We start from the raw sequence: 14,063 nt of genomic DNA on the forward strand, positions 1-14,063 counted from the left end.
ACAATGTGCTAATTTATAATTTTGTTCCAGTGTTAATTTTTTATTTCCCAATCATTGCTTATCTCCTTTGTCCCTTTTCTCTACCACAAAGTTGCATGCATCCCTTCCCTCTGTAGCATTAGTAACCCATTCCCAAATTCTAACTCATCCCTTCATCCTTTCTCAATGCCAACAACTTTCCACCAGCTCTCCACTCTTCCCCTACCCCGCTCCAAATTTATAGCCACTCAAACCACCAATCTCCAACAAATCCAAACAACCGTTACCAAGGCATTTTAATAGAGTGGGCCAAAATATAGATTAGGGCATTGTATTGTCTATTTCTGCAATTACAAACCTTTAAAGGTTTCCTCTTGGCGACATTAATGGAGCTTTTAAGGTTCTAGAAACATCAACCTTATAATACCCAACCGATGAACCCATAATATGCTGCATAAGAAACCCACCTAAACCAAAGGATCAAACGGTCGAGGTCAATCCAGAAAAATTGTTACTCAACTTGCATCAGATGAAGCTTTTTCTTACTCTGAAGCCGACTGATGCTCACCCCTAATTTTCACATACACTACATAGAAAGGTGGGTAGGAGGAAATGCACATTATTTTGGCATGATGCATGGTAAAGAATAAATCAATGAACCAATCATCAAACTGGTCTAGACAGTGATTTGATAGTTTAGTGGTCAAATTGGAGGGTTACGACCGATCAATTTGGTCTATATTAAAATATGAAAAAAATATATAGTTAATATAATAAGATAAATAAAAAAATAGAAACAAAATTCTATGTGTAATATATTTTGTAACACATAACATACAAAAGTTGACTAATAGTAATTGGGCTCTATCTTAATGTGAAAGGACGAGATTCAAGTCCCACTGACAACCAATGATGTAAAAACTGAAATGAACTAGTTAGTCAAACCACAAAATTGTATGTTTATGATATATTTGTAACACATAACATTCAAAAGTTGTCTAACAAAGTAGTAATTGGGTTCTATCTTAATGTGGAATCCACTGACAACCAATATTGTAAAAATCAAATCTCGTCCCTCCACATTAAAATAGAGTCCAATTATCACTATGTTTTTGTATGTTATGTGTTAGAAATATATTATACATATATAATTTTTTTTTATTTTTTTTTAAATTGTGGTAACTATATTATTTTTTTCATTTTTAATGTAGACAATTTAACCAGTTCAACAAATCAACCTCCAGTTTGACCACTAAACTAGGGGTGAGCATAAACCTGTGACCCGCATGAACCCGCTTAACCCAATAATGCAAATCACGTTATTGGACAGTTTTGGTCGGATAATTGGATTAACGGGCTAAGAAAATCGATTTTTTACTGTTACAAATGGAAGACTTCGGTTCTGAAAACATTGTTTTGTACACAAACCAAAACCGAACGGCCATACATATTATAAATACAGGGGCTTGGGCTAATGCAGTATAATACTAAAACTATGACGAAGTGGTTATAGGCTTGTAGACAATGCGGGAAATATAAGTAGAATCATGACCTTATACGTGTGTAGCTACAAAGAGTGGAATCATGGAAGTGGAATACACATGGCCTTGTACTCGAGCAATGTTGTCATATAGAGTTCGGGTTGGGCAAAGCGGACCCAAACTCGTCCGAACCCTCTCAATGCTCACCCATACACTAAACCATGAAACCATTTTAGATTTTATAACACTATTGTCAACATTGTTTTCATTTTTAATGTGAATGCAACCCAAACCGGTTCACCTGTTTTTCACAAAAATGGAACGGCTCAACTACTTTCCCAATCAGATGAATAAACCATTTTGGGTGGGCACCATTCCCAATCCAATTGACCGATCTGATCCGATTTTCACAACACGGATAAATGTTAAGTGTTACGATATATCATTATTGCCAACTCCAAGTGAATCATCCTTCAATTCATAAGGGAAAAGAAAAGCAAGAGAAGAGAAGACCTAACCCTCATATTCCACAGCTTTTGCATGAAGACTATCTCCACATAATGCTCCAGATGACAAGCACAATAGAAAATGAAGCAGAGAGAACAAGACTTTACTACAAAGGAGTTGCTCTAAATTTAGCTTATAAGTCAATCCGTCTTAACCCAGCTCATGAGCTAAATAAGATAAAAATATTGACTCACTTTTTCGCAAGTTCTTTTGACCCAACTCATTTAACCAACAAGTTGTACCAAGCTATGTTGATGCATTTTTATATTTTTTTTAAAAATTATTTGTTTCCTTAGGAGAGCCAGGGAAGGAAGGGTTGGGGAAAAACAAGAAAAAGAAGGCACTTCTTTACTCACACATGTATTCCCAAAGATGGTTGAAGAAAGAGATCATGACAGGTGCCCTTACATCAACCGTACACTCAACGAACTCAATCAAGTATTGTGTAATCCACCATTGCTTCCAATAATTTTGAGATAAGTCAGCACTACTCTGATTCAACAAAATTTGTTTGAAGACTGTTGTAAGCGGAACCAAATAACCAACTTGCATTGTCGACCAAAAACAAAAAAAAAATGTAACCAATTACATTTACGATCACAGATTTGGAGCAAATGTAATACGTGAGGACTAACTGAGTCTTAAACCCGCGCAGGAATGCTGAGTTTGGTTAGTTCATGCACTATATATGACCATTGACCAATCTGGATTAGACCAAAGTAAGTTCTGTTTATAAATTTGTATCACTCCACGGGTATCTATTCGACATACAAGATGCAACTGCAAGAAAATCTTGCTCTTATAAGTCACAAAAGAGAAATTGAATCCCTTTGTACCTTAGCACTTAATCATTATGTTTTGACATTAGTGATAAGGAATGCACTGAGACAACCAATAATTACAAGTTTTTTTGACAAATGAGAGGTTATTTGTTTATTACTTTATTATAATAAAAAGTGTCGCAGGCTAAGTACTATTATTCAGACAGAGAACCAGATATTACCACACAAATGGTTCCTCAGAAGCACACCTCGGAGCTTGGTAAGTTCAGATATTAGATTTGCCGCCCTCTGTGTACACAACAGAATTCCAAGATGGGTTCCGGGGAAGAAATGTGTCCTGCCATTGCCAACAGTATAAAATGTTACAACTTACAACAGCACAACACTAAAACAAAAGCACCGAAAAGATCAATAGTTGTGAGTTGTGAGTAATTTGTTTCTAGGCATAGAGATTACTAAAGTAGTTTTGTCTGTCCTAATAAAGTTATGTCTATACATAGTTAGGGTTTAGAAGAGTAGTATGATTTAAATAGTGGAAAAGTGGGAATGAACTATGAAGCATGAGAGATGAGAAGGGAGTTACAGAGACATAGGAGCAGGAGGGGACGATGGATAAGGAGCGGGATTGGGCGTGGTGAAAGGCGGCGACGCAGAGGAGGGAAGCCAAGCCGAGACCTCTCTTGGAAGGGGGAACGAAGGTGTGGACCAAATCCATCACCTTTCCCTTCTCTCTCAACACGTACTGCACGAACGCCTCCTTGTCCTCCGTCTCGAATCTCTGCTCCGCTTCCTTCCATACGATCTTATTGCCACCACCTTCTCCTTCTCCTTCTCCTTCTCCCTCTGCTTCTGCTTCTGCTTTGCTCCTCGTCGCCATTTCCCCTCTGCCTCCTTAGTCCCAACCAATCTGCTTAATGTCTTTGCAAACCACTCTTTAACTTAACCACTCATTTTGATCATGTCAAAGTTACAAAATCTATATGCCATATACAATTTAGTTTTGTAAAAATAATGAATCGTTTTTATATATTATTATAAATATTTTTTTATTAGTTTAAATTCGTTGAAAATATAAAAATATTAATAATTTAAAACCAATCACATTTATTAATAATATAGATCATAAATATTGTGTACAATTATTTTATTTTTTATTTTTATATTTTTTATATAATCATCCAAATTTTTAAAAAAAAATATATATCTTTTATTTATTAGTATTTAATTTGTGCATTTCACATATTAAATATTTATTATATATAATTAAAATTTATAATTATATATACACAAATAAATTATGTTTTAAATTTAATATAAATAGCTTATCTTATAACAAAAAATTATTTTTAATTATTGATATTATTTTTAAAATATTAAAATTTAATTTATAAATAAATATGATAAATAAGAAAATTAAATTAAATAAGAAATTAAAAGAGTTTTTACAAATATTTTTGTCAAAACATAGCTCTTAAAATATTTTTGCACAAAATAACCATTCGCATTTAATGTACCGGAGTTATTTTATTAAAAAAAACTATTTTATTTTGAGGCAAACAAAATATATTTAAATAAATTTGTGTAGAATTGAGAGTCTCACACCTATTAAAAATTACCTTTTATGATAGGGAATTGTTGTGGAATTCACTCGAAAGATAAATGTAACCCTCAACATAATGTATTATGTTAGGTGGGTAATGCATTATCTTACTAATTATATTTGGATATACTACTATATTATTTTAATTGACGTTAGTTACTGAGCTCACAAATATGTCAATATTTGATTTGTTTGCTTTATTTGCATCAGTTACTGTAGACTTGGAAAAATGCAAGTTGTAATATCTGCAAAACACGTTAACTCATATCTAGAGTACACGGGCGATATGCATGTGAATACATGCACAGTGGCATGATGACAACAGATGCTAAACAAGCTAGTTAAGCTAATAATAATCAAAGCTCAGTTAACAAGAATGAAAGCACCATGTTTGAAGCTTTTACACAAGTTTGGAAAAACTTGTCAATAAATACACAGAAGAGGAAAATATAAGTGAAAAAAATTAAGTTTCTCCCACAACTTCAAATTAACTCATGCATTTCAACTTTAATAAAAATTCTCTTATTTAGCTTTTCTAAAAACTTGATTCATGCATAAGTTAATTTTATCTCATGAAAAAACCTCAATTCACTTAAAATGTGTTTTACTGAGACATTTATCTAAACATGACCCATATCATTATGCAGTCATTCAAATAAGTAATCCGAAGGAAAATGCTTCATAGAACATATAGAATTCTGAGACAGGGATCTGTGTACGAAAACAAATGAAATAATAGTAATAAACTAAGGACAAGTATCCCCCATTTCAAATACAAGCGTGATATTAAAATATACTGGACTACCAAGTATCGCCAAGTTGGCTTCATTTCAATCAGCACGAGATTGGCCTGCCCGAGATGAGAGGATGATACCCACAATGAGGCCATACAGAGCAAGAGCTTCGGCGAAAATCAAGATAAGAATCATACCAACAAACAGCTTCGGTTGCTGGGCATTAGCTCTGAAAAAAAAAAAATGAAAAAAAAAGGGAATCATCTCACTCAGCATCCAAGTATTCAGTTAACAAAAACATATATATGCATAGATCTATGAAACAAACTAAAATTTAGTGAGAAAAGCAAGTTTCTGAACATATGCACACAACTTGAAGACGGGAAGGCATAAAACTACTAAAGCAACATGGCGAAACAGCCCAAGAGAATATATATCAAATGGACAAATCTCATGAAGAGAAGAACCAAACAAGTATTAAGCATCTGAAAATGGTCGCAGAGTTATTTACATCATCCTTCCATTGTCAACATTTATATAAAAAGAGTTGGGCAGCTGTTTACAGTCAATACTCAATATTTCTTTTATCAAAATAACATGAAATAAAGTGTAAAATCCAAAATGAGATTATAAAATAGAGAAATTATCTCCAGCGCTAACAGTCTAACACATAATGGTATGAATTTGCCTTTCTAATAACAATCACTGGAAAAAGGCAAATGTAGGTCCTCGTTCACGTAACACAAGTGATGTAACAAAAGTCAACCTAGCCGTCGACCTTCCTCATTAGGTTGATTAGCATTTTTACCCTTTCCACCTAAGAAAATGTTGACTAGGGAGAGACACAGCATATTTTTTAAAACAAAAAAACTATAACAAAACTAAAAGGAAGCGTTTTACAAATAAATTTCATTAGCTCAATCTACGTTATCAACACAAGGAACATGCATAAATTTTTTTCAAGTCCAAGACAACATACGTTCAGACATATTACACTCCAACAACATACAGTGAACACGCAAATACACAACATTGGCAGCAGGAATTGAACTGAGCAGCAACTTTCACAAACAGATATTTTGAAAAGGTTAAATATGCCTATTTATCCAGCATTAGCTATCACTCGTTTCCACATCACCAAAAGTATGCTCCACAGCGCCAGTGCAAACATGTATATAAATGATTGTACAAAATTCATAATAAATAACATAATATGTGCAATGCAGCTAACCTTAGTGGTGAAGAACACTGCAAATTTTTCACATAAGTAAAATAGCACTCTTGAAAACGTTTCTCACTCACAGTTTAGTCCCTGATTTTAATTAAGTTTATGATTCAACACCTAAATAACACAAACAAAATTGTGGTGGTAGACCATTCTTTAAACCTTGAATTGGAGAACAACATTCATAATACCTAACATGTAGGTTTTTACTAATTTTTTTCAGTTTAAATATGTTTTTAGTCCCTCAAATTTAAAGTAAATTAGTTTTTAGTCTCTCAAATTTAAAATTGGTCTGTTTAGCCCAAGTAATTTCAAAAAATCTTGTTTTAGTTTTTATACTCAATTCTTTTAGAAAAATTGTCAAATACTATTACATAAAATCTAACTATTAGTGTTCCTGTTAGTAAAAACATTACATTAAACCTAACTAATACTACGTAACTGTCTCAATTTAATATTTTCAAATATGTTATTGGACTTTTAGATACATTATTAATGACTGAAGGACTAAAACAAGATTTTTTATTTATCCTAAATTTGAGGAACTAAAAACATATTTAAACATTTTTTTTATAATCAACCTATTGAAACAAAGTATCCACCAATTTCGCTAATCTCTCAGAACCAAACTGACCACTTTTAGTGGAGTCTCTCATCCCAACTACATTTTTTCAATCCAGAGACTCCAACCTCCAAAACCTTACTTACGAGTATCAAGTTTGGTACCAATCAGACACCAACGACATGTACTATCTTAAGGCCTTACTCCAGTTTGGCCATAGCATAGGCATGAAGGATGATGCTATGAACCACAAGGCAACACATGGGGACTTATGTTGGATCATAATTATCTCTCTGAATGATAAAAAAAAATAACAGCATAGGCAATGGCATGATGATGAGTTAATACCTGACACCAGCATCACCAACAATTCCAATGGCCATTCCAGCAGAAAGACCAGCAAGGCCACAGGCAAGGCCAGAGGACAAGTGAGCATATCCATCAAAGAGATAGTAAGACTTAGCCTTGGGGTTTATCCCAGTGCTGATGATAACCGCAATAATCAACCCATAGATTCCAAGCACGCCAGCCATAACCACCGGCACAATCGACTTCATCACAAGCTCCGGCCTCATCACACCCATCGACGCCACTCCCACCCCACTCTTCGCTGTTCCGTACGCTGCTCCCATACCTGTCATCAAAATTCAAAAATCATATTATTATTATTATTATTAAATTGGATAAATATTTTTTAACGATTGAGATTGAGAGTGTGGCGCGAACAGGAGAAGACCAGCGCCGCCGCGGCACCGAGGAAGCCGAAGAAAGGAGCGGTTTCGTCGCCACTGAAGCCTGCCATCGTTGATGAGATTTTTTTTTTTTCTCTCTCTCTCTTCTTTGTTCTCGCGGAGCAAAGAGAATGGAATTGATTGGGTTGTTGTGAGATCAGATCAAAGCGAAATGTGGAAATGGAAAAAAAAATTAAATTATTTGGATTGGTACAGAAGGAGACAGGTTGCAGTGTGAGAGAGAAGGATCGTGTTGCGTCATTTTACCATAATGCCCTTTTTCTCTTCCCAGGGTTTCCTTTAGGTTTTCTGTTGGGCCCGCTTAATGCACTTGCCAGGCTGGGCTTTGGCTGGGCTTGGCCCTTTTCTTTTTCTTTGGACTAATTATTGTGCAAACTAACTTATCATTCCCATATGACAAAAGCAAGCAAACAAAGTAAATTATATTTTTCTTTTCTTTTACACCATTAAATTTTTCTTTTTTGGAGGGACTTTTAAAATAGAAAATATATTATTTTATTAAAGGAGAAATATGTGTTATATTTGAATTTTTTAAAAAATAAATGTTTTTTTTGATGATATTATTATGTTCTTTGTAATTTTTTAACATTGTTAATAACTAGTTTCAAATTTTCACTATTCAGTTTTTGGATTTACTTAGATAAAATGAAATTTTAAGTTTTAAAAATTGTCTCAAACAAATAATACGAGAGTATGAACCACTGTATCACCGAGAATTAGGTAGAATCACGAGAACTCAAGTTTCATTCTCAATCTTTCTTACCGATTAAAAAAATAATACGGGAGTTTAAAATTTTGTCATTTTGTGAAGTCATAAGAATAATAAGAGTAAATTACAATATTATCTTTTGAGATTATGATATTTTTTAAATAGCTTAAAATAATGTACTAATTATATGAAACAATTTTACATGGTCAATTAATTATATGTTATTGTTGTTATGATTTTTTTTTTTTATCTATTTCTAATAAAGTCAACACTTTGTCATGATAGTTGTTTGTAAAATTATTTTGCATTATTAGTGCATCACTTATTTTTTATTTATAAAATACATGAATTTTACATTTAAATATTCTCTTGTGTTAACAATTACACTTTCTCTTTTCATAATTCAGAATATATAATATTTTATTCTTTCAAAATTAATATATAAAAGAATACAAGCAGAACGGATCGTTTTAGTCTCAGAACGGACCGTTCTGATTTCAGAATGTGTCGTTTCAGATCATTAAAGAAGGGGATGAGGAGTCATGCCACCTATACATCTACGTGGCATTCACGTCATCACATTTAACATCATTTGTGAAATTTAGACAGAAAATCTCACATTGACATTTTTTAAATTATTAGAGATCAAATTAAAACAAAAAATTATAGAAAAACGAAATTAAAACTATTAATTATTATAAGAGACTAAATTAAGTATTATACATTTAAATATTTTCTTGTGTTAACAATTACACTTTCTCTTATTCTGAATATATAATATTTTATTCTTTCAAAATTAACACATAAAAACTGCTTTTAGAATGGGCCGTTCCAGATCATTAAAGAAGGGGGTGAGGAGGCATGTCACCTATGCATCTACGTGACATCCACGTAATCACATTTAACACTAATTATGAAATTTGGACAGAAAGTCTCACATTAACATTTTTTAAATTATTGGAAACTAAATTAAAATAAAAAATTATAGAAGAACGAAATTAAAATTATTAATTATTATAAGAAATCAAATTAGTTATTTTGCCATATTAATTTGATAATATAAGAAAAGTAATAAATTTGAGTGACAGTATGAGAAGAAATGCATAAAATATATGCATAGATTAAAGGCAACGATGAATGGCTTTAGAAAGTTGGATGGTTTTGAAGTAAGATGCTTTTAGACACAGTCCAACCCTGGTCTCTCTCCTGTGTGTCGCGCGAGTGTGGTTGATTACCCTTCTTCGCTCTCCTTAATTTCCCAATACCCACTATCCCACATGGCCGATTCGAAGGTGGAGACGATTGCCAGATTAGCCCAATGGAAAATCGACAACTTCGGACCCTGTTCCTACAAGAAATCAGACCCCTTCAAGCTCGGAATTTGGAACTGGTACACCTCCCTCTACGCTACCTTTGTTAATGCCTTTGTCTTTTCAGTGGTTGTGCCTCAATGAATTGTTATCTATGCGCAGGTACATATCCATTGAACGGAACAGGTACCTCTACATACACATCTTTCCAGAACCTTCCAGGGTTTCTAAGGAACAGCCACCTGTCGCTCGTTTCATTCTCCGAGTCTCCAGTAACACCGGATCTTCCCGCAAATTTTACATTTCCCCTGGTCCCTACTACTTCTCTTTCCTCTTTTCTTTTCTGTTGCTGTTATTGAATCTTAATATTCAGACCTTGGGAATGTGTGTGTGGAATAGTATTTGTTAGGAGAGCTGAGTTTCTTAATGGTAATTTGGGGAATTGGGTTCTGATCTTGGGCACAAAAAAAGAATCTTTGTATTCAGATAGTGAGACTTCGATTGATCGTGTGAAATTATGTCATTTTGAAGTCCTTTGAGTTGATCATGTGTTTTTGTTTGAGTTGTGAGTGAAAGAGAGGGAACTTGGGGATGTTGATTGTGGGGAGATATGACGGAACATTTGATGGAGGCTATACTTTTAGGATAAGATTTTGAATTTTGAATTTTGTTTTTAAGTAGTCATTATGATGTGGCTATTATTAAGGAATGGAATCCTTGGTTTTATGTAAGTTTAGGCTCCAAGAGAAGAGGTGAAAGTTTTGGGTGATGTGATTTAAGAAAATAGTATATGCACTTTATATTGTTAATCAATAAAAAGTGAGTTAATCACCTATACACTGTCAGTGTAAAGTTTTTTTACACTGGCAACCAATTATATCCTTTAATTGTGTCATGTCACTGATAAAAGTAAATTTGCTTATAATGACATGGCACAATTAAATGATATAATTAATTGTCAGCGTAAAAAAACTTTACACTGACGGTATATAGGTGATTAATTCATAAAAAATTATTGTGTATGGCAAGTTTGTTGATTTTTAATAGAGTTAATCACCTATACACTGTCAGTGTAAAGTTTTTTTACATTGACAACCAATCATATCTTTTAATAGTGTCATGTCAATTGCTCATTTAATGAAATAAAAATAAAATAAAATAATTTAAAAGATATGATTGGTTGCCAGTATAAAAAATTTTATACTTACTTAATAACTACTTAAAATGTGATGCCAGTATGATTTCTGATTGGCTGACAATGCATATAAGTCAATCTCAAGTGATTTGATGTTGTATGGGTATTATATTACAGAAAGTTGTAGGTGATTACAGAATGCTGTAAGGAATAGTAACTAGCTTTTAACAAACTACTGCATCATCTCACTGCTCATGTAATGCATTCTGCTACACATGACACAACTATGCTTCCTCTCCTCTATTCAAATTTTGGGCAATATTGGTATGAATCTGTTTAATCAAGATTGGACATAAGAATCCAAATCTTTTGGCTCGCTCTTAGTGTGCTTAGGCCTTGTGTTGTGCTGCTTTGTTGGGCTTTTTCTTCTAGGTCTATCAGTCTGATATCATAGGCAGACAGGGACCAGCGGGTGGGAAATGCTTGAAACTTGAAAGGTGATTTGGTTATTTTTGCTTTAGATAAATTGCCATGATTCTTTTTTTGGAGATTGGATTATTTGGTAATGGAGGACTGTGGTAGACAAAATAATAATGAACAGTTCCAACAAATTAGATAAGTGGCTTGGAAATTATGTGGTTATTATAAAAGAAGGGTAGTTGGGAAATCTACAAAAATAAAAAATAAAAAAAATTGTTAGCTGTAGTAAAGTTTAGGTCTATGCAATATTCAAGTTAGCAACACAACCTTGAAGTTTGCTTCCCCCAATTTTGGTTATTTGTTCATGGGGGATTTCCCTTATAGCAGAAGTTCCATTTTTGACATCACTGCATCAGCTGTTTTGTACGCATACACTCCACTTCTGTTTACCAACAAGAAATAGGGTTCGATTTGCATTGCCACCTCAAAATGGCAACCATGAAGATTAAAATTGCATTTACCTGTAGCAACTTCAGGATTGTATGATGAAATGCTGACACAGGTTATGCCTTCATTTGTATGTGCTTGTAATTTTCAGTTCATGAAAGGGTGCTTAGGACATGTGATGACTTTGTTTGGCCTGTTGATACTACATTCCTTGGTCGCTTCATTATTGATGTTGAATTTCTTGACCTGAAGACCTGCCCCGCCAATGTGAGTCCCTAATTGTTATAATCATTATTCAATGTAAATAAATGATTTTATAATTTATTCTTAAATATAATGGTGCATTTTTTCCCTCTAAATATCCATCTGTTTATAAATATATTGGTCAATGGTTTGTATAAGTTATTAGATTGTTGCTTCTTAACCTTTGATCATTTCTTTTGAAAATCAGGGCGGAGAAGCCAGGTCTGTATGGCCATCTGATGGAAAACTGCAAACTGTTGCAGCTCAAAGTGCTCTTCGATGCCTGTCTCGCATGCTTGATGAGGCTATACATGCTGACCTCACCATTATCACTGCAGATGGTACCCTGAGGGCTCATAAGGCAGTTTTGTCTGCCAGTTCTGCTGTATTCCATGGCTTGTATATTCACAATGGTGATGAAAAAGAGACGTCTACGATCCACATGGAAGATATGTCTCAAGAATCCTGCATGTCCCTTCTGAGTTACTTGTACGGAACTATAAAACAAGAAGATTTCTGGAACCACAGGCTTGCATTGCTTGGAGCGGCCAATAAATATGAGATCGGTGATCTCAAAGATGCCTGTGAGGAAAGCCTGCTGGAAGATCTCAATTTTGGAAATGTTCTGGAGAGGCTAAATGATGCTTGGCTCTACCAGTTGCACAAGTTAAAGAAAGGATGTTTCACATACTTGTTCGATTTTGGTAAGATATATGATGTTAGAGAAGAAATCAACACCTTTTTCCGTCATGCAGATAGGGAGCTAATGCTGGAGATGTTTCAGGAAGTGCTTACAATTTGGAAATAGGTTGCCATGGAACACTTGGCACTCTTGTATCTTGCTAATGATGGATCTTTTTGTATAATCCTGTTTTTGCTTTTTAGTACTATGTAATATCATGTAGATAATACCAATCTACCCTCTTTAACAACCTAGTTGTTAAAATGTCAAGTGAGGTGGTACATTATTCTGTATATAATGGCAAGTTGAGTTTGATGGTTTTTCTATTTCTGGTTTTCTGCTTTGTTCATTAATCGAATCCTATCTTGGGACCCATAACTACTTGTAACTCTAAAAGAGGACACATCTATGGCTCCAAGATCGGGACGCTCGGGCTAACCTAGTCGAATTGCTGTTGAAGAACAAGTGGCATACATGTTTAGGAAGTTAGATGTTGCTGATATCAATGAACATGGTCTGAAATAAGATTAACACAGAAAAATAATGAAGGGAGTTGCCCATCAACTGAGAACGGTTTTCATTTTAAGAATAGTTTTTTTTTCTTTCATTTGTATAACCACCTAGTGGATAGTAGTTTTGACCTCAAGATTTTCAACCACATATGTTGTTGGTTACTCATTTGATAGTCATAAAAGGGTCATTTCTTATCTATCATTTTATTAAAATAAATAAATAAGAAAACCTAAGATGAAATCTGGATCTTAGTACTGGGGAGAGTGGTCAAATTCTTTTTCTTCCACTTTAATTACTTAAATATTAAACATTAAACAATGTGTCTGTAGATTAAACCTTACAAATGATAAACATTTATGAAAACTTCATAATGTTATTCTTTATATGTTTATTGAAATTTTTCGTTACATGTTTTCAATTAATTTTTTTTCAAACAATTTTATACTAAGCTACCAACAAATAGATGAAATGTCTATTACTTGCCCTCCTCTAACTTAGTTTTCGTAACCGTGGCTTTGATATCATGACAAAATCATATGTGAAGAGAGATTGAATATCTGAATTGTATTTGTATATTTGACATGTGTTTGCAGAAAGATTTTACATAGATTTCAACTCATGAAATAAAGGAAATCAGATCACATTAAATCTGTCTAATTCTAATCAACATAGAAATAAATCCTCTGTAATTATAGAAACAAGTCTATTTAATAACAGAATCTACACTAAATATAAACAATAAGAACTAATGATATTCTTGTAAGCTAGTGAAATAGAAAAAAAAAGGAAACAAAATCAACAAGATAATTTTTAACAGAAAGGTAAAACATGTAATGAAATCTGAATTATTTTGCCTGAGTATAGATTATAAAACACCAATTACATTCACTGAGGAAAAACAAAAAGAAAAAAGAAAGAAAAAAGCGTAGCAAAAGGTTAAGTGAGGTTTTATCTTATTTTAGGCATGTCAATGTCGATGTTA

General features: G+C 33.4%; 3 protein-coding genes across 3 annotated transcripts; 1 reads left to right on the forward strand and 2 right to left on the reverse strand.

Annotated features, from left to right (window-relative positions):
- Window positions 1–2,773: 2,773 nt before the first annotated feature.
- Window positions 2,774–3,695, reverse strand: LOC109816081 (acetyltransferase At1g77540). Its single transcript, XM_020380951.3, has 2 exons — window positions 3,333–3,695; window positions 2,774–3,086 (listed from the first exon to the last, which is right to left on the reverse strand). The coding sequence occupies exons 1-2, from the start codon at window positions 3,624–3,626 to the stop codon at window positions 3,015–3,017; spliced, it is 366 nt and encodes a 121-aa protein (XP_020236540.1). The 5' UTR covers window positions 3,627–3,695; the 3' UTR covers window positions 2,774–3,014.
- Window positions 3,696–5,005: 1,310 nt separating this feature from the next.
- LOC109816082 (V-type proton ATPase 16 kDa proteolipid subunit) lies at window positions 5,006–7,832 on the reverse strand. Its single transcript, XM_020380953.3, has 3 exons — window positions 7,597–7,832; window positions 7,219–7,504; window positions 5,006–5,312 (listed from the first exon to the last, which is right to left on the reverse strand). Exons 1-3 carry the CDS (start codon window positions 7,670–7,672, stop codon window positions 5,180–5,182), a joined length of 495 nt encoding a protein of 164 aa, XP_020236542.1. The 5' UTR covers window positions 7,673–7,832; the 3' UTR covers window positions 5,006–5,179.
- Window positions 7,833–9,456: 1,624 nt separating this feature from the next.
- Window positions 9,457–12,894, forward strand: LOC109816080 (BTB/POZ domain-containing protein At1g21780). Its single transcript, XM_020380950.3, has 4 exons — window positions 9,457–9,721; window positions 9,804–9,952; window positions 11,795–11,910; window positions 12,095–12,894. The coding sequence occupies exons 1-4, from the start codon at window positions 9,609–9,611 to the stop codon at window positions 12,692–12,694; spliced, it is 978 nt and encodes a 325-aa protein (XP_020236539.1). The 5' UTR covers window positions 9,457–9,608; the 3' UTR covers window positions 12,695–12,894.
- Window positions 12,895–14,063: the final 1,169 nt, after the last annotated feature.

Source organism: Cajanus cajan, chromosome 9 (genome assembly GCF_000230855.2).
Source record: "Cajanus cajan strain Asha chromosome 9, NIPB_CcT2T_4, whole genome shotgun sequence".
Classification (NCBI taxonomy): Eukaryota; Viridiplantae; Streptophyta; class Magnoliopsida; order Fabales; family Fabaceae; genus Cajanus; species Cajanus cajan.

Excerpts from the sequence above, each read along its gene's own strand:
- LOC109816080 (XM_020380950.3), top strand. The coding sequence starts at position 9,609 with ATGGCCGATTCGAAGGTGGAGACGATTGCCAGATTAGCCCAATGGAAA. Across the intron at positions 9,953-11,794 it reads CAAATTTTACATTTCCCCTG|TTCATGAAAGGGTGCTTAGG; the intron begins GTCCCTACTACT and ends TGTAATTTTCAG. Across the intron at positions 11,911-12,094 it reads TGAAGACCTGCCCCGCCAAT|GGCGGAGAAGCCAGGTCTGT; the intron begins GTGAGTCCCTAA and ends TTTGAAAATCAG.
- LOC109816082 (XM_020380953.3), bottom strand. The coding sequence starts at position 7,672 with ATGGCAGGCTTCAGTGGCGACGAAACCGCTCCTTTCTTCGGCTTCCTC. Across the intron at positions 7,505-7,596 it reads GGCGGCGCTGGTCTTCTCCT|GTATGGGAGCAGCGTACGGA; the intron begins GTTCGCGCCACA and ends TTTTGATGACAG. Across the intron at positions 5,313-7,218 it reads GTTGGTGATGCTGGTGTCAG|AGCTAATGCCCAGCAACCGA; the intron begins GTATTAACTCAT and ends TTTTTTTTTCAG.
- LOC109816081 (XM_020380951.3), bottom strand. The coding sequence starts at position 3,626 with ATGGCGACGAGGAGCAAAGCAGAAGCAGAAGCAGAGGGAGAAGGAGAA. Across the intron at positions 3,087-3,332 it reads CCTCCTGCTCCTATGTCTCT|GACACATTTCTTCCCCGGAA; the intron begins GTAACTCCCTTC and ends TGGCAATGGCAG.